At 37.0% G+C, this 22565-nt stretch overlaps 1 protein-coding gene across 16 annotated transcripts in view; it reads right to left on the bottom strand.

Annotated features, from left to right (window-relative positions):
* GABPB1 (GA binding protein transcription factor subunit beta 1) overlaps nt 1–22565 on the bottom strand; it is a 55800-nt gene that overhangs the window by 10991 nt on the left and 22244 nt on the right. For 6 of the 16 annotated variants that reach the window (XM_036442400.2, XM_036442391.2, XM_036442425.2 and 3 more), the window contains exons 2-7: nt 17412–17519; nt 13384–13551; nt 11385–11579; nt 10182–10329; nt 9735–9848; nt 4377–4562 (exon numbers count right to left, since the gene is read on the bottom strand). In XM_036442400.2, the coding sequence (XP_036298293.1) occupies nt 4377–4562; nt 9735–9848; nt 10182–10329; nt 11385–11579; nt 13384–13551; nt 17412–17519 (919 nt within the window). Of the gene's footprint in view, nt 1–4376; nt 4563–9734; nt 9849–10181; nt 10330–11384; nt 11580–11682; nt 11850–13383; nt 13552–15132; nt 15556–17411; nt 17520–22565 lie in introns of those variants that run through there. The other 10 variants (XM_036442434.2, XM_045582627.1, XM_036442408.2 and 7 more) reach the window with 9 other exon arrangements.

Genomic DNA, 22565 nt, shown 5'->3' with positions numbered 1-22565 from the left:
TGAGGGACAACCATGTGGGGACACAGCAAGAAGGCAGCCACCTGCAAGCCACAGAGGTCTCAGAAGAAACTAAAATTGCCAACACCTTTACCTAGGATTTCACACTTCCAGCACCCTGAGAATACAAAAAGCTGTTGTTCAAGTCACCCATCTATAGTATTTTGTTATAACAGCAAATTAATAGTCTTTTTTAAATAGCACACTACAGGGGAGGAACCAAGATGGCGGCATAGGTAAACACTTGAACTTGCTGTCTCGCACAACCACATCAAAACTACAACTGGGGGGGGGGGGGGGAAAAACAAACAAACAAACAAAAACTACAACTAAAAGAAAAAACAAATATCATCCAGAATCATGGGAAAGCTGGCTGAGTGGAAGTTCTATAACAAGAAGGAAAGAGAACAGCACATCTAGACTGGAAGGAGGTGCCAAGGTGTGGAAGAGGGAAGGTACGGAAGTGCGTACGGAAACGAGCTAGTAACTGAGTACGCTGAGTCTTCTTCAGTAGGGAGAGAGATACAAACCCCCAACTGCTCTGAATTCCAGTTCCAAGTGAGACTTGGGGACCCAGACTCATAGGGTGAGAAACTGGACTGTCTGGCATCAGGACAGGAACAGGAGGGCGGCTTTCTTTCAGAGGTGGTCGCAGCATTCATTGTTCCTGCACAGGGCTGTGGGACACAGAGACCCAGGGACTTATAGGGACACAGAGACCCGGGGACCTATCGGGGCAGGGCAAATGGGCAACCATTGCTATTTGCACTGCCCTGTAATTCCCTGAGACTATGCCCCACCCAATTTATAACCCCACCCAAGCTTGTGCAGAGGGGTTTGCATATGAATGGACTGGCCTTTTGCAACCTAACTTAACAAACAGCAGCTAGTCAAAGATCCCCAGAGCTTCCAAAAGAAGGCCTAAGGCTCATCAGCAGCCTGAATTGCTTCACAGCTGCGCCCCATCTGGGCACCTCCAAACCCCAAACTAAGAGGAGGAATCTGCAGATCTCTGGGTGGCCTCAGGCAATGGTTGACTTTGTACCTCCTTGGAGATCCAAGAGCCATTGTACAAAGTCGTCAGTGTGAGACCATATCAGATTACAACTCTTCAAATCCATAAGAGACACACTCAGGGGGCAGACTCAGTGAGCACCAAAGCTCCACTGAAGCAAGTCTTGCCCCATAAGGGTGTGTCCAGCACCAAAGTTCTCCCAGTGTAGACATAACTGATCCTCACAGCCAATTGGTCTGGAGGCCAATTCTAATCAGTGATACCAACAGCAATCAAGGCTAACTACAATAAGACTGTGCACATAGCCCACAAAAGGTACACCAAAAGCATACACCTCAGGTAACTGGGGAGGCTGAGCCACTGGACACCTAGCACACAAAGCTACTCTATCAACTCAGGGAAGAAGCCAAAATGTGGAGACAAAGAGACAGGTCACAAATGAAAGAAATGGCGGAAAGCAAACTACTAGATATAGAGTTCAAAATCACGGTTATAAGGTTACTCAAAAATCTTCTTGAAACCTCTGAGAAATTTAGTGAGAACCTTGAGGAAATAAAAAGGGACCAATTAAAAATTAAGCATACACTGACTAAAATAAAGAATAATATACAGAGATCCAACAGCAGACTAGAGGATCACAAGAATCAAGTCAATGATTTGAAATAAGAAGAGGCAAAAAACACCCAACCAGAAAAGCAAAAAGAAAAATTAATCCAAAAATATGAGGATAGTGTAAGGAGCCTCTGGGAGAACTTCAAGCATACCGACATCCGAAATAAGGGGATGCCAAAAGAAGAGAGCAAGATACTGAAAACCTATTTGAAAACTTCCCCTACCTGATGAAAGAAATAGACTTACACGTCCAGCAAGTGCAGAGAACCCCAAATAAGATGAATCTAAAGAGGACCACACCAAGATACATCATAACTAAAATGCCACGGGCAAAAGACAAAGAGAGAATATTGAAAGGAGCAAGAGAAAAACAGTTGCCTACAAGGGAGTACCCATATGATTGTAGCTGATTTCTCAACAGAAACTATGCAGGCCAGACGGCAGTGGCAAGAAATATTCAAAGTGATGAATACTAAGAACCTACAACCAAGATTACTTTACTCAGCAAAGCTATCATTTAGAATTGAATGTCAGATAAAGAGCTTCACAGATAAGAACAAACTAAAGGAGTTCATCACCACCAAACCAGGATTACATGAAAAGCTGAAAGGTATTCTTTAAGAAGAGGAAGAAGAAGAAAAAGGTAAAGATAAAAATTATGAAAAACAAAGTGACAACAAATACATATCTATCAACAAGTGAATCTAAAAATCAAGTGAAGCTGAAACCAATTTGGCTTAATGGATACAGCGTTGGCTCGGGGACTGAAAGGTCCCAGGTTTGATTCCAGTCAAGGGGATGTACCTTGGTTGCGGGCATATCCTCAGTAGGTGGTGTGCAAGAGGCAGCTGATCGATGACTCTCTCTCATCGATGTTTCTAACTCTCTATCTCTCTCCCTTCCTCTCTGTACAAAATCAATAAAATATATTTTTTAAAAATGTTAAAAAAAAAATAAAAATCAAGTGAATAAAAAATATGACGAACAGAATAAACTGGTGAATATAATAGAATCAGGGGCATAGAAAGGGAGTTACTGACAATTCTCGGAGGGGGTGTGGGAGAACAGAGTGTGGGGGGTGCGGGAAAAGACTGGACAAATATTGAGCACCTATAGACAAGGACAATGTGGGGAGTAAGGGCATGGGGTGGGGTAGGAACCGGGTGGAGAGGAGTTATGGGGAGAAAAAGGAGGAACTGTAATAATCTGAATAAAGACTTATTTTTAAAAATTAAATTAAATTAAAAAATAAAAATTAAAAAATATATATCACACTACACTTACAAGTCAAGTCAGGAAAAAATTGAGAGCTTCTTGATAGTGAGTCTTCCGATTTGAAACTGAGTTTTTTTCCATTTGTTCATCAGTGAGACTTGTCTGTATAAATGTTAGGTTTGGGAAACAAAGCTCTATCTGCTTAATACAAATACTTTGAAAAGCTTTCTTCTTTTGTGGGTAATTGGATTAGTTCTTTAAGGCTTTGTGAAATCACCTGGGCCTGAAGAGCTCTTTGACCAGCTATTAGCAGGTGATTTCTACAGAACAGGAAAAAGGCCTCTCAGGCTTCACAGGTCAAGGTCTCCTCTTGTCCTGCTAAGTAACAAACTCCTTCCTAAGTGTCATACCTCCTCTCCTGCTAACCCAAACGTCGTTTAGAACTTCTACCTCCAGCCTTTCCCTTCCATAATTCCTTCACTGGCCATGAAGAGGCATGATCTCTGCAATCCTACTCATTTTCTAAAAGTATGTGTGTGCACATACTTTTTGTTCGGGGACTGGGTGCAGGTGATGCTTTCTAAGCTAGGAACTTGCTGCCCCTTCTCTTTCTGCTTCCTCCACTATTCCATCCGATTCTATCTATCTTAGTCCTGCTGGCTGCACTGCACTGCACTGCCTATTCAGTCTGGGCCCTGTCTTGCTGGGAGTGTGTACTTATTGCTGATTTCTGAACTCAACCCTTTTCTTTTCTTGAAGCACCATTGTAGGTTTTCATGAGACTTCTCTTGCCCTGACTGTAATGTTCTTAGATATTTTTGGCAGCGCTTAAAATGTGCAATTCTGTGGGTTTTTTTTCAACCTTTTAGATTCAATGAAAACATAGTTGGGGCTTCTACTTCATCCATCTTATTGTTCTCTGTGGTTCCCGAGTGGAAAAAAAATGGAAAAACTGTCAACAAAACTGCTAAAAGTTGCTACCACATAGCTATTACAGTCTTAACTCTAACTTTTTATTTTAGGTAGCTTTTCCTTACATGGTATTTTTAAAAGCTCACATGATATCTGAATTGCATTAAATGGACTAAGAAATTATCATCCAATGCTGATTTTGAATTATTTATTTAAGCTTATTTTCAAGCAGAATACTTTGGGGCCAATTCTTTTTTCCTCCTGGTATATACTCTGATAAAGCAAGCTAACTTTAATATTAGCCTAAGCCAGTGTTTCCCAAAGTGTGGTACGCGTACCCCCAGGGGTACAGGAAGAGTTTGGTGAGGGTTTGAGTTGCACTGAAGTTTGGTAGGGATATGCACTGCACCGTGCTTAGCTGCGCCTAATTCTTCGTTCTCATGAGTACGAGGGGTACTCAGCGTTACGAAAATTATAGAAGGGGTACACATATGTCAAAAGTTTGGGAAACACTGGCCTAAGCAAATAAAGTGATGCAACTAAATCTGTTGCAAAGGGTTACAAAAACATAACTTAAGGCAAACTGAGAATAAACAGCAACTTTATGGAAATGCCTACTACTCACCTTGCTGTCCATCTGGCATGGTCACAATGATGGGCTGGCCTATTCCACTGGTTGGAATGGAGTGCAAATTTCCAAGCTGGATTCCATCCGTTACTATTGTGATGACTTGCTGACCCCCTGAACTAACTACTTGCTGAATTGCACCATCCACTGATTCTGCAGTAACTACTTCCTCCGTAGCCACTACTGGGGGGAAAAATATAAATGTGAAAATCAGTGAACATATATAAAAATAAAAACAGAAGTGTCTTTTTGCTTTAGTACCTTTGCCTTCCCTGCTTCCTCCTTACACAGAAAAGCTTGTACATGGTTTTAAACTTTAGTCTATACATATCTATGTAAACATTAAGTGCTATACATACCTATGTAAACATTATGACTACAACTCCCACAATTTACAATAAGTGAGTTCCAACTATTCATGCATGTGTGTGTTTAAATAAGCAATTCCTCTTCATTTAGTTATATGAGGTACCAAATTTGTAAGGTCTCCTAAAGTCACAGATATAACAAAGGATACACCTGCTTAATAAAATTCCATAATCCAAAAGATGATTTTATATGTGGTTATACTCCCATTTACATTTACATTTAGTATACTCCATTACATATACTACATTTACATTTATAGCTGATAAACATTTCAATATCTAATGAAACATGAAAATTTGTATTTTCAAGTAGCCAGACTAAATAGTATTCCCTTTTTGGATTATGTGAACAGGGTTTGCCTTGTTAAGTGGCATGCATGTCTGGTATCATATGAATATATTATATTTAACTAATATGTAATATATTAAGCATAATATATTATATCATAGTAATATACTATGATCTACTATAACAATATATTAATATAGAACACTTAATAAGATAATAAAAAATTATCAATGTAACATATATATATATATATATATGTATATATATATATATATATATATATATATATATCATTGCACATCCTAAAGGATGCTAAAACCATTGGTGAAATGTTTTGAGGAAACAAGATATTTAAATGTTCCCAAGGTATCACACCAAAGATTAGCATTCGTTAGAAAAAGGGAACTATAAAGATCTAGTGGTTGCCACTCTCACCAGGCGGTCATTATCAGGACAGCCTGACATTATGTGCCTCCTGATGTGATGCAATGTAAGATTACAAAATATCACTGTGTTCTTCCCAGAAATGTTTGGCTTGCATCTAATTATTAAGAAATAAATGAATCCAGAATGTGGGTGATCCTGCAGACAACTGGCTTAGACTACAGAGATTTCAATGTCATAAAGAACAACAAAGACAATAGAATAATCCTAAATTGGGGGAGACTAAAGAAGAACAATAACCAAATACAATGTGTGAACTTTAATTGGACCCTGAATGAAAAACAGCTTAAGGACATCTTGGGGATAATTAAAGAAACTTGAACTATGGACCATATGTCAGTAATGTCACTGAATTAACATGATGCTTTTAGGAAATATAATGGAGGTGTGAGCAGTAAAAGGATGCCCTTATTCTTGAGAAATACACGCTGAAGTATTAAAGAATGAAGTGTCAAGAAGTCTGCAGCCTACTTGGCAAAATAAAATAATTTGGGTCAAATTCTTAAAACTTTGGTGGTGGGAATGAACATGCAGATGTGGCAAGATGTTAACAGCTATGAATATAGGTGAAAAGTATAAAGTTCATCCTCCAATTTTTCTATGGGTTTGAAAACTGTCAATATAAAAAATGTTTAATATAACTATTTCTGAAAAATGGAAAAACTGTCAACAAAGCTGCTAAAAGAAGTGACATAAGAACTATTTCTAAATTATGTGGGGTTTTTAATAAGTTATCTGAGGCCGCTTTTTACCAAAAGTATAATTTTTTTTAAAAAGCATTCTCTCCTCAAGTGCTACTATTCAGATACACAGTTGCTCAGAAACATGCTAAGTTGCTACCAATTCCCAGGAGAACATCATGTATATCAATTACCACAAGATTTACTGAAGACAGAGGCCCTACATATGTACTAGTATGCTACATTTTTTTCAAAGGCAGGGGAGTACTGGGACCCTACTTTCTAAGGATGCACACATGGCAGCAGGCCTGGCTGCAACTCTGTTCTTTATTTTATAATGAAGGGTTACAATACAAACTGCAGAAGATAACACTCAAAATGCAAAGAGCCTTTGTGTTTTTGAGTTCTCTCATTTTTTGTTTGTCTTAAACTATAATTAGGCTTTATCACCAAGCACTTAAAAAAATTTCAGGAAGATAATTATAAAATGAAATGTAGGACATAAAATAGTAATATATTCAATAGAACTACTACTCAGATTTTCAAACACATAGACTATTGCTTTGATTTTTTTAAGAAAATATCCATATGAAAAAGAAATGTTCACTCAGGTTGAATGCTAACTATAAGTAGTAACTATTTCCAAGCATCATCATCTGTAAGAAATTTCTGAGATCACACACAATCAAGGCACAACTCCAGAACTTTCATCTTTGCACTATCTGCAATGACTGTCATTAAAATAATAAAGAGTTCTTGCCTTTCATCTAAAAGCTTTCTTTTTAAGATGTGCTATGGTAAGAAATTTAAGAAAAAATAAGGAAACCAATTATATCAGAAGACAATGGGCTCCCAAGAAACCCTAAAAACGTAGCATAGAATACATGCTCAGGTACCTTAAAAAATGGGCTGGCCAAAGATAGAGAAATCAGCAGTCACAAGTTAATCCCTTTAATTTTATGCACAGGAAAGTACACTATGAGAACACTTCAAATATATATGTTTCAGGAATATTCTTGTTTTTTCCAAAATTAGTGAAATGAGAGCATAAGGGGGATAAAACAACGTATACTTTAACAGAACCTCTGCAAATCTTGACAGTCAAAAGAAATGTTCAATTGTGCTTCAATACATAGAAGCTATACATTATATTCAGATGCTAAATCTTTTAACTAGCTAGGTACCTACCACAATAAATCAAATAAAGCAAAATACTAAAGAGAAAAAAGGAGCCAAAACTAGACTGCAAATTAGATTACTAATATGATACTGGAAGATGAAATATTAGTAAAAATAAAAGTATAATTCATAAAATTATCAAGGTGAACAATGGAAGTTTCGAGCAAATATAGCAGATAACTACTTAACTTAGAGTTAACTAAAAGATATGCATTCCCTCAGTTTAAGTAACTATATTTAGTTACCATCTTAGATAAAATATGAACAACAAATATATATCAACAAGTGAATCTAAAAATCAAGTGAATAAAAAATCTGATGAACAGAATAAACTGGTGAATATAATAAAATCAGGGGCATAAAAAGGGAGTGGACTGACAATTCTCTGGGGATAAGGGGTGTGGGGGGTGTGGGAAGAGACTGGACTAAAATCGTACACCTATGGATGAGGACAGTGTGGGGGAGGGGGTAAGGGCAGAGGGTAGGATGGGAACTAGGTGGAGGGGAGCTATGGGGGAAGAAAGAGGAACAAATGTAATAATCTAAACAATAAAGATTGCTTAAAAATAAAACATAAATAAATAAAATCCAGATTTTCAGCTCCCCATGAAAGAGCAGGATCTGGCAACACTGAGCATAAGATTAGAAATAGCTGTAGCTGAGAAGCTGAGGCATCCCTGCCCTGCCTTACTCTCTTTAGAAGGCCATTATCTCAACCCTGCCCACTTTAGCCTTTTATATGACACTAGAGGCCTGATACACGAAATTCGTGAGTGGGTAAATGGGTAGGGTCCCTAGCCCTGCCCGACAATCAGGGCTGATATGTGGGGTGACTGGCGGGGTGATCAGGGGAGCCCCCTGCTACTGTCCTATTGCCCTTACCATATCAGATGGAACAAAGAAAAAGCCCTCTGTCTCTGGGTTCTAGTAATTACTGTCTCCTTATGTCTCTTCAAAACCTCAGGATAGCAATGCACATTGCTATTATTAGCCAAGGGGTAACTACACTACATCTTGTGGTTTCCCTACTCCCTACTTGCACCTTCTAGCACCTTGGCTGGTCTGGGCCCTGAGGGTTGGGGGCAGCTCCTGAATTGAGCATCTGCTCCCTGGAGGTTAGTGTGTGTCATAGCGACCAGTCATTCCGCCGTTCCGTCTATTTGCATATTAGGCTTTTATTATATAGGACTTGAGGTCAGTGCACAAAATTCGTGTATTTGGGGGGGGGGGGGCGGTGGCAGTAGAGGTTCCCCTCAGCCCAGGCTGCACCCTCTCCAAATGGGGACCCCTTTGGATCAGGCCTAAACCAGTGGTTGGACATTCCCCTTGCAATCTGGGACTGCTGGCTCACTTGCCTGACTGATTGCCCCTAACCCTTCTGCCTGACTGCCTGATTGCCCCTAATTGCCCTCCCCTGCAGGCCTGATCTCACCTTCCAACTGCCCTCCCCCACCAACTTGATCTTGCCCCCAACTGCCCTCCCTGGCCTGACCTCACCCCCAACTGCCCTCCCCTGCCAGCCTGATCTCATCCCCAACTGCCCTCCCCTGCTAGCCTGATCATCCTTAACAGCCTCTGCTTCGACTCCCACCACCATGGCTTTGTCCAGAAAGAAGTCAGTCATCCAGAAGATGCTGGTTGACTGCCTAATTAGCATATTACCCTCTTATAGTATAGATAGATTATATAGGATAGAATTGCTTAAATGGGAGGGAAAGCCTTTTTCATCAAGAAGAGATGCTCTTGGCAGACAAAAATACATAATCACTATATCTGGACTAATAGCCAGCCATATGCACTATACTGCCGGTCATTAAAAAAATGAACTGCTTTCTTACTGCTTATACCAAACAGCTGTTGCCCTTAAAATCCTTCCCCAGCCCTCACTTTAGGTTCTGTCTTCGTAGTTCACCCAGATTAGGTTCTAAATGGTTGCTTTCTATGCCAGTCAATGTCAAAAGCTCCGCCTCCTAGGCAGCCCTTAGTTCCTCCACTTCACCCAGTTTAGGTTACGACTGGTCAGTTTCTATGCCAGTCAGCATCTCCAGGCCTATCAACAGGCCTGGTCAGAGAGGCGGGGTTGATCAGCTGCCCCAGGGGAGGCCCAAGAGAGAGTTGCAACTGCCGGCCAGGCCCCAAGAGAAAGAGAGAGGCAAGGGCTGATCAAGAGCTCCCATGGAGGCTACAGATCAGACCCTGCTTCTTGCTCCAGACCTCTCTTCAGGCCTGATCTGCAGCCACCTTGGCAGTTAGCACTGACTGCCGGTAAGTAGAGCCTTCAGTCGTTTTGGATGTTACGGACCCTGGGTTTTTATATAATATATTAGGATTCTTGGCCTTTGTGAATATTTGAATCTCTAACTTTTAATGTACATATGTGACTTGTTTTTCTAACCTGGAGTTTCTGAAGAGTTGGACAAGGGAGCAGATGCTTCAGCTAAGGCAGCTAATGTAGCTAATACTGATGTAGAGGAGTTTCCAAACTGAACAGCAGACACACCTGTTTCATCTGTAAGAAAAGAAAAAATAGAGTTTAATTTTTAAGGAGCTTTAATCTGATATTCTGTTTCACCTCATTCAACTCTTAAATGAAGCCTGAATAATATTAGTTTTGTGATAAACAAGCTTGGATAGCATTAGTTCTGAAAGATAATACTGCAGTATGTTTTGCAATATCACCTTTCTTTAAATTACTTTCTCATAAAAATTTGGGTGTTTTTTCAATTATACCAAAGAAAACCAAGGTTTTTCTTACCCTCATTCTCCAACTGTCCTTTCTTAAAAGGATGGATACCTACTAAGGCTTAAAATCCCAATAGCTATCCTATATGCATCTCAATACCTGTTGCCTTGGATGAATTTTCTGAAGATACCAGACCTGTTAGGTTCACCACCCCTCCAGGTCCAATGATAAACTGTGGTGTTGCAGCATGTATCGTCACAGTGTCGGGACTCTCTGGGTTTGTGTTGATTTGATTCTGCATAGCAATCTGGGGGACAAATCACCACAATATTTCAGAATTATAACCAGAACATATAGCACAGGCTTTCAACATAGTACAAACAAAAATATAAAAGAACATTCTGTAATTTAAGAAGAATCATATAATATAAATGGGTATCTTTTTTATGGTCTACTAAGAATATAGAGGTAAACCAAAAGTATGAATTTATATTCTAAGTTCCCATGAGCTAATGCAGCAAAATCCAATGACAGGAGAAATGGATATCTGAAAGGCTTTTATAGAACACACCTGAAAGATATGCAGCCCTGTGGCTTCAGAAATTAAATTATTTAAATTAAATTATTTCCTCTGCTATATTGAGCAATCTATAACACGACATATATAAAGCATGTCCTTCCCAGTTGTTCTACATCTTCAACCTAACCCCCAAACTGCACTCCTAGGAAGAGGCCTGGCAAAGTTCATTTTTCTGAATATGTCCTTTAAGTGACTAGCTGAAGTCTAATAGAGTCAGATGGTCTTAAAGAAAGAGTTTTATTGGGAAGGATAACAAGAAGACATGCAAGAAGAGGCAGTAAGAAGATAATTTACATCAATGTTGTCTAGCTGAAGAACAGAAATGTTGGTTATTAGAAAAATTTGACCAAAAGCCAAAAATAACCATGCTCACAGGTTTTTCTGAGAATGGTGAGAAATGAAAGAAACCACCCAGAATGATAAAGACTGTGTCACTCACTCAGGGGACATTATGGCTGCAAACAAAAAACTTTTTTGTGAAATATAACAAACTTTGAAACACCATATGGTAGCCAAAACCATATGGTATGCAACAAAAAGAATAAAATAAAATGTGTAGGAGAATTTAGGAATTTAACACAGAAAGTAACATCTTATCTAATCTTCTAATGTTACATGCAAAGACTACAGTCTTATAATCAGGAAAATGAAGAGTAATGAACGAAAAGCAAAAAAAAAAGGCCTGTCCAAAATAACTGAGTCCAAAATGAAAAGCTACAAACTGAATAGTTCAAATCATCCATAAAACAGAAATCTTTTATTTTCTTAAAAGAAAAAGTTACCTGTAATATCTCTGCTAAATCTTCATTCCCATTGTCTACTGAAATATCAAATGCAGTTTTACAAAATTTACTCTGCGTGTGTACATCAGCACCATATTTGATTAAGAGCTCCACCACATCTTGATGGTTGTGTTCTGTGGCCCAATGTAGAGCTGTCATCTTTAACATGTCCTTTGCATTGACATCAGCACCATGCTACAAAAATATTTCAAAATAAGAGATTTCTAAAATATGAAATACTAAAAATTGCTGAAATGAAAATTCTACACATTACACTTTAAAAAAATTTGCTACTAACATGATCAACCATTTTTTGTGTGTTGAATAATCTATATGCTCCAGGATCACCACACATCTGTTATTTAATCGATTTTCTATCATGATGACTTTCCTAATTGCTTTCCTTCTAATTTCTTAGGAGAGCAGCACTGATTTTTTCAGTCACCCAGTTGTGAGCATGAAGGGCTAGAACAGAATAAGAAGTGAAGGAAAACTATGAGCATTCCTCCCAAACCCTATTTTTAACTCTAGTTTCTTATTTACATAAAAATATCCTTTGCTTTCAAAACCGGTGTAATATAAAGAAATTAAGGGGAGCCAACTAGAGGTACACTGTCCATTATGGTAGCCACAAGACATATGTGACTAAGCATTTGAAATACAGCTAGTCCGAATAGAGAAGTCCTGTAATTGTAAATATACACTGAATTCAAAGACTAAACAGCAAAATAAGGTTGTAAAATAAGCAACATAATAAGGTTTATATTGATTTCATGTAGAAATAATAATATTTTGTATATGTTAAGTAAAATATAGTATTTAAATTGCTTTTTACTTTTATAAAATAGAAAATCTATAATTATTGATACGTATGATTTGCATTTGTAGCTTACATTGTATTTCTTTTGGACAGGCTGATCTAGAGCAGAGATTTTCAACCTTTTTCATTTCACAGCAGACATAAAATACTAAGTGATACAACACATCAAAAAATATATTTTTTGCTGACCTGACATAAGTATAATTTTGTTTGATTTTAAAAAAATTTAATAAATAATAGTAATTACCTACCCTTTTTGCTCCAAAGTGACTTTTTAAAAAGTTAAGTGCCTGTCTCTCTATATATAAAAGCCTAAGCAACCAAAGGGCGCCAGCTCCCAGGCTCAGGGCTGGCAAGCGCAGCTGGCAGCAGCAGGCGCAGTGGGACTAGATTGAGCGGGGGCAGCGTGGCACCCAGCCTGGGCTCAGGCTCCTCCCTAGCCATCTGCCACTTTGCACACTATTACATCCCCCAAAGGGTCCCGGATTGCAAGAGGGTGCAGGCCAGACTGAGGGACCCCACTGGTGCACAAATCCATGCCCCGGGCCTCTAGTACTTACATATAAGGATTTCAGATACCAAGATTTAACCAATCAGGAACAACCTTATTTTGAGACAAGACCAATAACATTGGTCATTTTTTTATTTGAAATCTAAGTAAAAGTAAGTCAGAGCTCCTGACTAAATAGGTATTGCATGTTTTAAAAATTCTTGTAGCACATCAGTTGAAAATGCTCATCTAGAGGCCAGAATAAAAAGGATTAAGAATACCTAAATCTATCATTCTGTTTCAGAATTTTCTTTTTGGCATTTAAGTGATTAAAGAAAAATCACCATTTGCATTATTTGTTTATTTTAAATTATCTAAGCCTAATATTTTTTTTCCTTGAGCATTTTAACTGTGTTAAGACAAAACTATAGGCCTTCCCCATGGCAGACATCAAGGTTTAAGAAATCAATTGTTTGACTTAACTAAGAACATACCCAGAATAATTGTTTTAATCCCCTCACAAAAGAAAACCTTAACGCAATTTACATTTGATCTCATTACACACACAAAATGAGATAACATGGGAGGAGGGGTAGATATTCAATAAAAGTAGTTTTCTTCTCCCTCTTATAAAACCATAAGCCCTGTAGAGATTTACTTTTCAAAGTACAAAAAGAGAGAACACATACCTGAAGCAAAACCTCTACTATGCTGGCATGGCCCTCAGAAGCTGCCATATGTAAGGGTGTTCGGTCCACTTTGGTTCTGGCATCCCTACTTACACCAGCTCGAAGTAGTACTTCTGTGGTGGAATAATGCCCGTACTGTGCTGCCAGGTGAAGTGGAGAAGTTCCCAGCTATACAAGAAAAAAAAAAATCCACATTTATTGTCATTTTAGTACAATAAATTTTTAAAAATATATATTTTATTGATTTCTTATAGAGAGGAAGGGAGAGGGATAGAGAGCTAGAAACATCGATGAGAGAGAAACATCAACCAGCTGCCTCTTGCACAGCCCCTCCTGGGGATATGCCCGTAGCCAATGTACATGCCCTTGCCCGGAATCGAACCTGGGATCTTTCAGTCGGCAGACTGACCCTCTATCCAAACCGGTTTCGGCTAGTACATTTCTATTACTACTTTCTATTTTATATTTTGTTTAAACACCAAAATTATACTATCTGTTTACATAATAATTCAAAAAAAGAATTTATGCTCATGACATTTTCTTCATGGAGGCCTTCAAAAATTTCCTCAGTGAAGAGGAAAAGTCAATATTTCAGATCAGATAGCCTAAACAAAATTAAATTCATCAGGGATTAGAGATAATTAGGGTTTGAGAAATTTTTCAGAATATTGGAAACTGTTCCTCAGACCAACCACACAAAACTTCTTTTCATCTATGAAATTCATATCAAATAAATGTAATAGTGTATATTTTTATATTAAACTCTTTTATAGGACTTAAAAAGTAAATTAAAGCACCTAAGTTATATTTTTAAATGAGTTCATATAAGAAAAAAATTTTTTTAAGAAAAAATATGATCTGAGGTGTGCTGTCTAAGGTCAGCCAGGACAGAACCAGAACAGAGCCCATTATATTAATTTCATGTGGTCTAAGCAAGCCACTATATTAACCCCACATTCACAATATCCACGGCAGTACTAAAATGTGAATGGAAGCTTGTTTGGAGGTTCTAGCAGAGGAGTGCAACTACTCACATACCCTTGACCCAAGACCGGTCCTCTCCTCTGGGGGGAAGGCCGTCCTCTTTGACCTAGACCTAGCACGCAGCTTCGGGAGGGAGGCACATGGATCAGTGAGGGAGGAGGGGGACACCCGCCCTGCCAGCCAGATCAGCTGAATGGGGGTGACAGATGTCGCAGCCAGATTGCCCTCACATCCACTTTATTTTGTTTTTGTTTTTAAATCACTTATATATCTCTAAATAATATACTCTTGGTTTTGCCTATTTTGAACTTTGCTTAAATAGAATCATACTGCATTAATGTTCTATGACTTACCTTCAGTATGCTCATAAGATTCAACCATGCCGGTGAATTTAAGTGTAGTTCACTAATTTTCTCCGCTCTGTAATAGTCTACTGAATGAATGATTTAACTAATTAACTATTTAACCTAATTAATTTAACTAATCTACTGATGAACATTTGGGTTTCTAGTTTTTGTTACTATGAATTACGCTGCTGCTAATAAAAAGTCTTAATCATGTCTCAAGTACATGAACAAGAGTTTCTCTTGGGAATATTTTCAGTTCAACATCACAAGTATGCACATGTTCAAATTTACTAGGTACTGCCAAACTGTGCTCCACACAGCTCTTCACCACTGCTTGGCACTGCTAGACCTGTTTTTTTTTCCCTGGCCAATCTGGTGTATATACAACTAATACTTCACTATTTTACTTTACATTTATCCAATTAGTAATGTAGCTGAGCATCTCTCCATGTTTATTGGTCATTTGAACTTTATCTTTAGTAAAGTAGCATATCAAATCATCTGCCCATACTTCTTTGTCTTGTCTTTTTACTACTGCCCTGGGAATCCCATGTTTTATGGATACTAATCCTTCTTAAGATCTTTTTGTCTTAAGATCACTATGTATCACTATGATGTATCTATTCTTTGAGATTTTTTTTTTTATCGATCCTGCTGGAGATTTGATGAGCCACTTCAATCTGTGAGCTACCATCTTTCATCAGTTCTAGAAAAATCTGACACCATGTCTTAATATTACTTCATCCCTATTCTCATTCTCCTCGTGGATTTGTGACTACATATATCTTAGTCTTTCTCACACTAGCCTTCATGACTCCTGACAGCTTTTACATTTTGTATTAATTTCTGCATTGCATGCTAGATGATTTTTTTCATATATTTCAGTTTAGTAATTTTATTTCAGCTATTCTCAATCTGCTTATATTAAAAAATTATCTAAAGTTTTGCCGAAATCGGTTTGGCTCAATGGATAGAGCGTCGGCCTGGGGACTGAAAGGTCCCGGGTTCGATTCTGGTCAAGGGCATGTACCTTGGTTGCGGGCATATCCCCAGTAGGGGGTGTGCAAGAGGCAGCTGATCAATGACTCTCTCTCATTGATGTTTCTAACTCTCTATCTCTCTCCCTTCCTCTCTGTACAAAATCAATAAAATATATTAAAAAATAATAATAATAAAAAAATAAAGTTTTTATAAGTCTTTTGTTGTTAGTTGTTTCAGTAGATTATTGTTCAAAATATCTTGTTTCCTTGTCTGTTATTTTTTGTTTTGTTTTCACCTGTTATTTTTTACTGTTCTTTTTTCTTGGAATTTCATTTGTGGATATAAAGCCTAGAATGAAGGTAGGTTCCTCCAGAAAGGATAGTCATTTGTTTCTTCCAGGAACCTAGGATCTAGTCCAAAGATCACTTTACATTCTTTTTTCAGTTTATGTACGGGACACAAATGTATGCAAGAAATGGCTTGTGACTCCAAATCTTTTCCTATCTCCATCTGATGTATTGGTTCAAGTCAGTTCCTTTACTTTGCAGTACCCTAATAAGAGAGACAGGGGCAGAAGCAGTTAGGAGGAGGAAAGAAGTACTTCTGACTTATCCTTGTACTGAAGGTGCATCTCTTTGGGATTCCAGAGTTATGGGGAGAGACTTTCCTAGGAGACTTCTTTCTGTGAGCAGTCTCGGGTCTTTGCCTTCAGTAATCCATGCCAATGAGGTTGGAAAACCAATAGGCAAATTTACTGAGTTCAGCAAATGTTCTTGGGTAAAATTTCTCTGGGTTCTGCCTTTTACTTGGTTTTTCAGGTTGATAATCTCTATTTTCTCTCTAACTCATGAGGGCACTTAAGATTTTTGAAATATTTAATCAAAATATCTTTATCTTTAAAGACATGTTAAAATACGTATGGGTGAGATGATTCCTAGACTTTACTTTAAAATAATACATAACAAAAAAAGTAGATGGGGTTATAGAGAAAATAAAATTCATCATGATTTTATAATTTTTGAAGTTGAGTAAAGGCTATGAAGGGGTTGATATATGTTTGAAATTTTCCATATTAAAATTTGTTTTGTTTGTTTTTAATAAAAAATAAAAAAACACAGGACAAGTCAGACAAAACCAACAAAATTAAAAATCTGGAATTTTTTACAGTGGAAAGGTTAATCTAGATTCCTAGCCTTCTGAACTCCCAAAAGCAACCCTTTTGATTTAACCCCAGAATTAAATAGAATTATGTTTTTTGTCTTCCTCACAGTTGCTTTCAGTTACTAAGAACTTTCCATTCCAGTCTTCCTCTTTGGTCATGTTTGCAATAGTTTTATAAATATCAATTAAAATGCAAACTTTTTTTTATCCTTTTTAGAAGCCATTATAACATTCACCCCAATCTTTATCTGTTATTTTCTGAATCAGAAATTGTACCTGTGCTATTTATAAGACTTTTAATTTAATTAAATTTAAGTTTTAAGTTAAATCACAACTAGTAACATTTTATATTCATCCTATCTTATTAAACTCCATAGTCTAAAAGAAAAACCCTTATATAATACAAACCATTCCCTTCAAAAGACAGTTTTGAAGTTGCAAACAAATTTGCAAAATAAAAATTTTATCACTTATATACACAATACTAAATTTTTATCTGGAAAAAAAAACCCTCAAAAATGAGAAGAAAAAATACCACATTAGAATATTCTTTACCCAGTCTGTAGTAAAAGGAGCTCCATTTGCCATCAAAATACGAACTTCATCATCTTGACCTGCTCGTGCCGCTTCTAAAAGCTTCTTTCCCAAATCTACCAGGGACATCTAAACAAAACATAGAGGAATTTAAAATCTCCAGTTACAAAAATGTCCCAGACTACTGAACCAATAAATGACCCAACTTTTGAGATCTACTCAGAAGAATAAATATATATTGAAACAGATCTATCAATAAGGATTATGTAAGTAAATATGTCTGATATGTATCTACATATATATAATCATTTTTATAATGTGAACAATCTAAAGATTGGGAAATGGCTGAAGTGTGAAATCTAGTAGAATAATATGCAGTAATTTAAAATAATAGTTTTGAAGTTATAAAATAGCATTAAAAAGCTATGTCATGTTAAGTGAAAAGATAAAATACAGAACGAGTTTTTGAATGGCAAAATATGCCCAAAGAGAACAAAATGCTGAAAATTATTTGTGTGATTATGGGAAATTTGCCTCCAGTTTACAAAGCTTCTTCCATATTACTATATTATTTTCCTATTTTAAAAAGTGGATTTTTTTTTTTATTAAGGCGTTACATATGTGTCCTTATCTACCCATTGCCCCACCTCAACCCCCTCACTCATGCCCTCACTTCTGTGGTGTTTGTGTCCATTGGTTAGGCTAATATGCCTGCATACAAGTCCTTTGGTTGATCTCTCCCCCTTAACTCCACCCTCCCCTACCTTTCCTCTGAGGTTTGACAGTCAGATCGATGCCTCTCTATCTCTGGATCTGTTTTTGTTCATCAGTTTATGTTGTTCATTATATTCCATAAATGAGTGAGATCACATATTTATCTTTCTCTGACTGGCTTATTTCACTTAGCATAATGCTCTCCAGTTTCATCTACTATGCTATTGCAAATGGTAAGAATTCCTTCTTTTTTACCACAGCACAGTATTCTATTGTGTAGATGTACAACAGTTTTTAATCCACTCATCTGCATATGGGCATTTAGACTGCTTTCAAATCTTAGCTATGGTGAATTGTGCTGCTATGAACATAGGGGTGCATATATCCTTTTTGATTGGTTCCTAGTTTCTTGGGATATATTCCTAGAAATGGGATCACTGTGTCAAATGGGAGTTCCATTTTTAGTTTTTTGAGGAAACTCCATACTATTTTCCACAGTGGCTGCACTAGTCTGCATTCCCACCAGCAGAGCATGAGGGTTCCTTTTACTCTGCATCCTCGCCAGCACTTGCCATTTGTGGATTTGTTGATGATAGCCATTCTGACAGGTGTGAGATGGTAACGCATTGTCGTTTTTAAAAAATATATTTTATTGATTTTTTGCAGAGAGGAAGGGAGAAGTAGAGGGATAGAGAATTAGAAACATTGGTAAGAGAGAATCATCAATTCAGCTGCCTCCTACACAATCCCCACTGGGGATGTGCCTGCAACCAAGGTACATGCCTTTGACCGGAATCAAACCTGGGACCCTTCAGTCCACAGGCAGATACTTGATCCACTGGGCCAAACCGGTTAGGGCCGCACTGTCATTTTGATTTGCATCTCTCAGATTAGTGACTTTGAGCATGTATGTCTCGTATGTCTCTTGACCTTCTTTGTGTCTTCTTTCAAAAAGTATTTAGGTCTGTTGCTCATTTTTTTTTAAAAATATATTTTATTGATTTTTTTACAGAGAGGAAGAGAGAGGGACAGAGAGTTAGAAACGATGAGAGAGAAACATCGACCAGCTGCCTCTTGCACACACCCTACCGAGGATGTGCCCGCAACCAATGTACATGCCCTTGACCGGAATCAAACCCGGGACCCTTCAGTACGCAGGCCGACGCTCTATCCACTGAGCCAAACCGGTTTCGGTCTGTTGCTCATTTTTTGATTGGGTATCTTCCTTTTGTTAAGTTGTATGAGTTCCCTGTAAATATTGGAGATAAACCCTTATTGGTGATAACATTGGCAAATATGTTCTCCCATTAAATGGGCTTTCTTGTTGCTTTGTTGGTCGTTTCTTTTGCTGTGCAAAAGCTTTTTATTTTGATGTAATCCCATTTGTTTATTTTTTTTAGTTTCCATTGCCCTAAAAGCGGTATCAGTGAAGAAATTGCTTCGGCATATATCTGAGATTTTGCTGCCTGTAGATTCCTCTAGTATTTTTATCATTTCCCATCATGTTTAAACCCTTTATCCATTTTAAGTTTATTTTTGTGTATGGTATAATTTGGTGATGTAGTTTTATTTTTTTTTTTTTTTTTTTGCATGTATCTGTCCAATTTTCCCAACACCATTTACTGAAGAGAATGTATTGACTCCATTGTATGTTCTTGCCTCCTTTGTCAAATATTAATTGAGCATAGTAGTTTGGGTTGATATCTGGATTCTCTATTCTATTCCCTTGGCCTATATGTCTGTTCTTGTGTCAGTACCAGGCAGTTTTGAGAACAGTGGCTTTGGAATACAGCTTGATATCTGGTATAGAGATCCCTCTTACTTTGTTCTTCTTTCTCAGAGTTGCTGCAGCTATTCGGGGTCTTCTTTTTATTCCAGATGAATTTTTAGAGTTTGTTCTAGGTCTGTGAAATATGCCATTGGTATTTTAATGGGGAGTGCACTGAACCTATAGTTTGCTTTGGGTAGTATGGACATTTTAGTGATGTTGATTCTACCAATCCATGAACATGGTATGTTCTTCCATCTGTTTATATCTTCCTTTATCTCTGTTTTCAGTGTCTTGTAGTTTCCCACATATAGGTCTTTTACCTCCTTACTTAAATTTATTCCTAGGTATCTTAATTTTTTTGGTGCGATGGTAAATTAAAAAGTGAATTTGTTAAGGGACAAATAACATCGTGTGCCTGTTAAATAAGGAAATGCTGACATTGAGGAAAATTATATACTACTGACTTACTAAACAGGAAGAATGATGAAAAAAACAAAAATGCAGGATATTGACAACTTAATATAGTAAACTTATTGATCTGCTTTCAAGAATTGCAAAATAGCTGAGACCAGTTTGGCTCAGTGGATAGAGCGTTCAGTCTATGGACTGAAGTGTCCTGGGTTCAATTCCGGTCAAGGGCATGTGCCTTGGTTGTGGGCACATCCCCAGTGGGGGTGGTGCAGGAGGCAGGTGATCAATGATTCTCTCTCATCAATGTTTCTAACTCTATCCCTCTCTCTTCCTCTCTGTGAAAAATCAATAAAATATATTAAAAGAATTGCAAAATAATGATGCATTTGAACAAATCAACTTCTCTCAGAATTATGCAATTATCTTAATTATTCAAAATATCGTACTTAAGGACCTAAGATACTTAAGTTACTGTGGTTCCATGAGAATACAACGGTGTAGTAGACTAATATAGCTAAATACTTTTTAAATCAGTGGTTCTCAATGGTAGCAACAATGACTCCTAGAGGACGTTCTATATATGGAGGCATTCTGGGGATTGATGGACTGAGGAATGGGATAAAAGCTCTACTAATATTTAATGGGCAAGTGCCAGGGAACTAGAGGTGCAGCAATACAGGGAACAATCCACTATGGAAAAGAATTGCCACAGGTCCTGGATGAATTTCAAACATTCTACTGAATATATCTAAGACTAGAATTCAATATGTTAAAAAAAAATGTATTTTCCACAGTTATTAATGTATCCCAAATTTTCCAAAATGCAACCAAACTATAAATCTATATATTTGTCCAGAACTTTACTAAGAGTTGTTCACCAAATTGGAAAATCATGTCACCAATCTCAATGCCACTTGGGTATGTGAATCATCACTATAAATGACACTTTTATCAATTATGCTTTCACAGCTGTCACATTCATAATAATTCTATGTGTAGGTGGCAACCATTTGATACCTCTTGTGCCAGCAAGTGTGGTGCACTTGAATATTTACATACTGAAATACACATTTTATTATAAGTTGCTTTCCTTCTATTTCTCCTGTATATTAAAATTAGAGTATTATAATGAGTTTTTAATTAAGCAGATAGGTAATATTAACTATGATTTTCATTTCCAGTTAGCAAAAGGGGCAATATAAAATATTATAAAAAGGAAGCCAGAGATCTAACAAGATTAAAAATCAATTTCTAAAAAATACACAAGCTCTGGCTAAGTGGCTCATTTGGTTGGATGTCATCCTTGCACCAGGAGGTTGCCAGTTCAATCCCCAGTTAGGGCGCATGCAAGAATCAACCAAAGAATATATAAATAAGTGGAACAACCAATCAATGTTTCTCTCCCTCTAAAACAAAAACCAAAGTCTAAAAATGAAATCTACATTTGCTCAAAAGTACATGCTAAGAAGGCCATCTAGTGGTAAAAGGAATTACACAAAATTAAAATTTTAAAGCTTAAAGTCTATTTTGCTTTGAATTTCTGTAATTCATAGCTCATAGAGCTTTTGTGAATTTATAGCATCTACTGGACACGAAAACACTCTTTAAAACTGTAAAATACTACGTAGATCCATGTAAATTGCTACTAGCACTTCTAAAAATAAGTAAAAACACTTAGAAAATGTAATCCTCTAAAATAATAATAAACGTCGGTTGTCTCATTGAAGTTTTTAGAATAAAATATCACTTCAATAAAATTCTTCTAAAGTTCTTCATCAAGCGATTTGACACTGTGAATGTACCAACATCCTTTAAGAAGTTCATGCTCTTTGACCTAGTAATATCACTCATATAATCTATCATAAGGAAACTATCTGAAGCATAAATATTATAACATAATGTTATAAAATGGGGAAAAATTAAAAATGCCTTTGTGTAAACAATAAATTAAAGTAGATGATAATGGAATATTGTGGTTTTTATTTTTTACTTTTTATTATGAAAATTTTTTAACAAATTCCCAACAGAAACAATAATATAATGAATTGTCACTTAGCCACCACCTAGCTTCAAAATTATCAATTCATGGCCATCCCATTTCCCATGCACAAGTATTATTTTGAAGTAAACATCAGACATATTTTATCTATAAATACTGCAGTATATATCTCTAGAAAATAAAGATACCAAACTGAGTTCAAAGGTTTCCAATTAGTATGTCCTAAAACTGAGTTGTCCGATACAATAGCCACTAGCCAAAAGAGGCTATTGAAATGTGA

This window comes from Pipistrellus kuhlii, unplaced genomic scaffold (assembly GCF_014108245.1).
Source record: "Pipistrellus kuhlii isolate mPipKuh1 unplaced genomic scaffold, mPipKuh1.p scaffold_m20_p_1, whole genome shotgun sequence".
Lineage (NCBI taxonomy): Eukaryota > Metazoa > Chordata > Mammalia > Chiroptera > Vespertilionidae > Pipistrellus > Pipistrellus kuhlii.
Note: the sequence above shows the minus strand (reverse complement) of the source record. Positions and strands in the feature narration are given on the sequence as shown.